The 3,245-nt window shown below is 61.2% G+C and overlaps 1 protein-coding gene across 1 annotated transcript; it reads left to right on the top strand.

The window, feature by feature from the left end:
- Nucleotides 1–261: 261 nt before the first annotated feature.
- Nucleotides 262–3,243, top strand: LOC115277466 (testis-specific serine/threonine-protein kinase 1-like; the record flags this gene model as incomplete). Its single annotated transcript, XM_029921598.1, is given in 4 exon segments — nt 262–309; nt 1,304–1,402; nt 2,439–2,837; nt 2,839–3,243. Coding segments are annotated over 3 exon segments (843 nt in total), but the record flags the coding sequence as incomplete, so codon positions are not given.
- Between the last annotated feature and the right edge of the window lie 2 nt (nt 3,244–3,245).

Here is a 3,245-nt window from a genome sequence, read left to right as displayed (position 1 = left end):
CGCTCCCTCCCGCCTCTGCACACTCCCACCACCCTGTGTCCCTTCAACCAGCACGTACTCTAGCAGGTCCTTGTCCTCCCCCGTGTGACTACCTCCTCGGACCGCAGCCCTCCCAGCCTCCCCACATCCAGCCCCAGTGTTTTCCTCCCAGCCCGGTGTTCCCGTGTCACCACACAGCCACCCCCCAGGCACGTGTGCTGTGCTCTGTGACACTGAAGCTCCCTGTCCTCTGGGCTTCAGGAAAGCACGGGCCGTGTCTAGGTCATCGACGAACTCCAGAATCCGGAACCAGCCCTAAATGCCAATGAGGTGAGGGGAGAACCAGAGGGGGCTGAACCTCACCGGAAGTGGCCTCCCCAGTCTGCAGGTCTTGCAGGCACGGGGCTGCAGGCGGAGAGTACCCCTGGAGGCCCCCAGCCCAATCGAGCACTTCTCGTTCCCTTCCCGTGCCTGCCTCTGCGTCCACGTGCTGGGGGAAGCCAGCTGCTCCACGTCGCGGCGGCCCAGCTTGTGCGGCCACTTCCTCCACGTCCCGTCCCCAAGCACCACAGAGGCTGCGCTGTCCTGGGCAAGGAAAGAGTATGAGGGAGCAGGATCCACAAGAAAGGGAAAGCAGGAGGATTGGTAGAGTCGGCCAGAGAGGCAGACACGCGGGGGGACCCCACACAGCACATGTGGCACTTACGGAGAAAGGCCGGGGAGACTGTTGGGCTCCAGCCTGCAAATCCTCACAGCCAGCCCATTCTGGGACACAGAGGAGTGACCAAAGACATCCCAGGAGGAAAACAGGCATCAAGCTAAAGCTACTGCCACAGGAGTTCCAAAGAGCTGGGAGTGGGCCGTGGGGAGATCGCGGCCACTGGAGGGCACTCCTCCCTCATAACTGGCATTCGGACTCTGGCTGCCCCCGCCCCCCCCCCAAGATCTTCCACACAAAGCCCCAGAGGCTGGGAGCTCCCCTCATATCCCAAGCATGGCCACATGGATGGGCCTGACCCAAGATGGCACTTCTGCCTGGCACGTCCTACCCCTCATCTCCCTGGTGGGTCCCTATACATCTTCTGCACACCAGCACCTCAATCACCTTCCCTCCCAACCACCCACATGGAGGCAGGCCTCCTCACCCGCCCCCCTGAACACTGAGCATGTGGCACCCCACCCTGGCAAACAGCTATGTGCGGGCATGGGATGCCTGTGATGGAGAGAAGATACAGGGCAGGGCTTCCAAAGTCCCCAAGGAGACACCCATAGGATGCTCCAGTTCCCCAAGCAAACACAAAAGGGTCTTCACATTTGCTTCCAGGTGCAACAAACAGCTCTAGAGACGCAAACGGTGCCATACACGGTTCCCCCAGCCCCCAGCATGCCCACTCCTCACAAATTCAGGACCCTCCTCCTGCAGGTAGGTACCTGCTCTTGTCAGGACCTCAGCAGCAAAACTCCACCCAAGGCCCTGCCCACTCACTGGCCAGGGCACCAGACCCTCTGTCTGCCCCTGGCTCACGGTCTCCACAGGCCCACCTTGGTCCAGACGCCTCCTGTCTGGGTCAAAGGCACTGGCCTCCACTTACCCTGAAGCCCGTTCTCTATGCCCTCTGCCAAGGGACCATCCTCAAACGTGACTTGGGTCATGGGTCCTCCCACCCCAGGCCCTGCAAGGACGGCCCGCCATTTAGGGCAAAGCTGCCACTTCCCTGCTCCTCCACGTCACTCCAGACTGTGGGACTCAGCCATTCTCAGAACAAGCCCTCACCTCTCCCAGGCTCTTCCCGGCCTGGATGCCTCACCACCTCCTCTAGCTGACCCAGGCCCGGCCCATCCTGCAGGTAGGCCCCTGCCCTCGGAACATGCATTTGTCGGTGTGGGGCCCAGAGCTCCGCCTGCCTCCCACCCCCCGCACGTGCCCTGTTCGCCACAGGAGCACTCTTCTCCCCAGCTTCTACCCGAAACAGGAGCTGCTCTCCTTCACATGGCTGGGAACAGCCGCCAGCCTGGCCAGACCAGGGCCATCCCTCCAGGGGCCACCGATTCCAAGGACTCCAGCCCTAGACAGGGTGTTCTTCCTACTACCCCCAAGAAGCTACAGGAAATCAGCCCTAGTGAGGCATGGACTGATGCATCATCGGTCCCCTCAGCCAGAAGGAAATGGGCATGGGGCTGGCACTCTGGCTTGGCCTGGACGGCCCTTCCTTGGGCCTGACTCATGACCAGGAGGCCACAGTGAAGAGGAGGAGCAGGGAGGCTTACTGCAGTCCTGGGTGCTGCCTTCCATCCAGTGGGTGGGAAATGGGTGCTCCTGCTGGGCCAGCCTGGCTTCCAGGGTGGCAGGGGCCCCCTCTCCCCCAGCTCAGTCCCCACTCCCTGCAGCCTGGCTTTATGTCTTCACATGCTGAGGTCACGCAGAGACAATGCTGAGCATTTCACCTCTCCAAGTCCAGGCCCGGCCCAGCCAGAGTCCTCCCCACAGTGTCAATGAGGACAGTGCCTGCTGGCCCAAGTGGGGAAGGGATATAGAGCGCATGGCAGTGGCACCAGCTGCACCTGGCACCACGGACGATGCCACAGTCCTAAGGATGAAAGGTTACATCATGGGCATTACTCTTGGAGTTGGTTCATACGCAAAAGTCAAATCTGCCTGCTCTGAGCGCCTCAAGCGCAACACGGTGGTCAAGATCATCGACCGCAGGAAAGCCCCCACCGACTTCTTGGGGAAATTCCTTCCCTGGGAAATCGAGATTCTGCCCAGGCTGAACCACCGCTCCATCGTCAAGACTTACGAGATCTTTGAAACGGCAGATGGCAGGGTCTACACCGTCATGGAGCTCGCAGTCCAGGGACGACCTCCTCCAGCTCGTCCAAACCCGGGGAGCCCTGCCCGAGGACGAGGCCCGCGACAAGTTCCACCAGCTCTCCTCAGCCATCAAGTACTGCCACGACCTGAACGTCGTCCACCGCGATCTCAAGTTGGAGAATGTCCTCCTCGACGAGAGCTTCAACATCAAGCTGTCCGACTTCGGCTTCTCCAAGTGCTGCCTGAGGGATGATGGTGGGCGGCTGACCCTGAGCAAGACCTTCTGCGGGTCAGCGGCTTACGCAGCACCCGAGGTGCTGGAGGCCGTCCCCTACCAGCCCAAGGTGTGCGACATCTGGAGCCTGGGCGTGATCCTCTACGTCATGGTCTGTGGCGCCATGCCTTACGATGACTCCAACATCAAGAGGATGCTGCGCCTCCAGAAGGAGCACCG

Source organism: Suricata suricatta, chromosome 14 (genome assembly GCF_006229205.1).
Source record: "Suricata suricatta isolate VVHF042 chromosome 14, meerkat_22Aug2017_6uvM2_HiC, whole genome shotgun sequence".
Lineage (NCBI taxonomy): Eukaryota > Metazoa > Chordata > Mammalia > Carnivora > Herpestidae > Suricata > Suricata suricatta.
The sequence above is the reverse complement of the archived record's forward strand: the minus strand, read 5'-3'. Positions and strand labels throughout refer to the sequence as shown.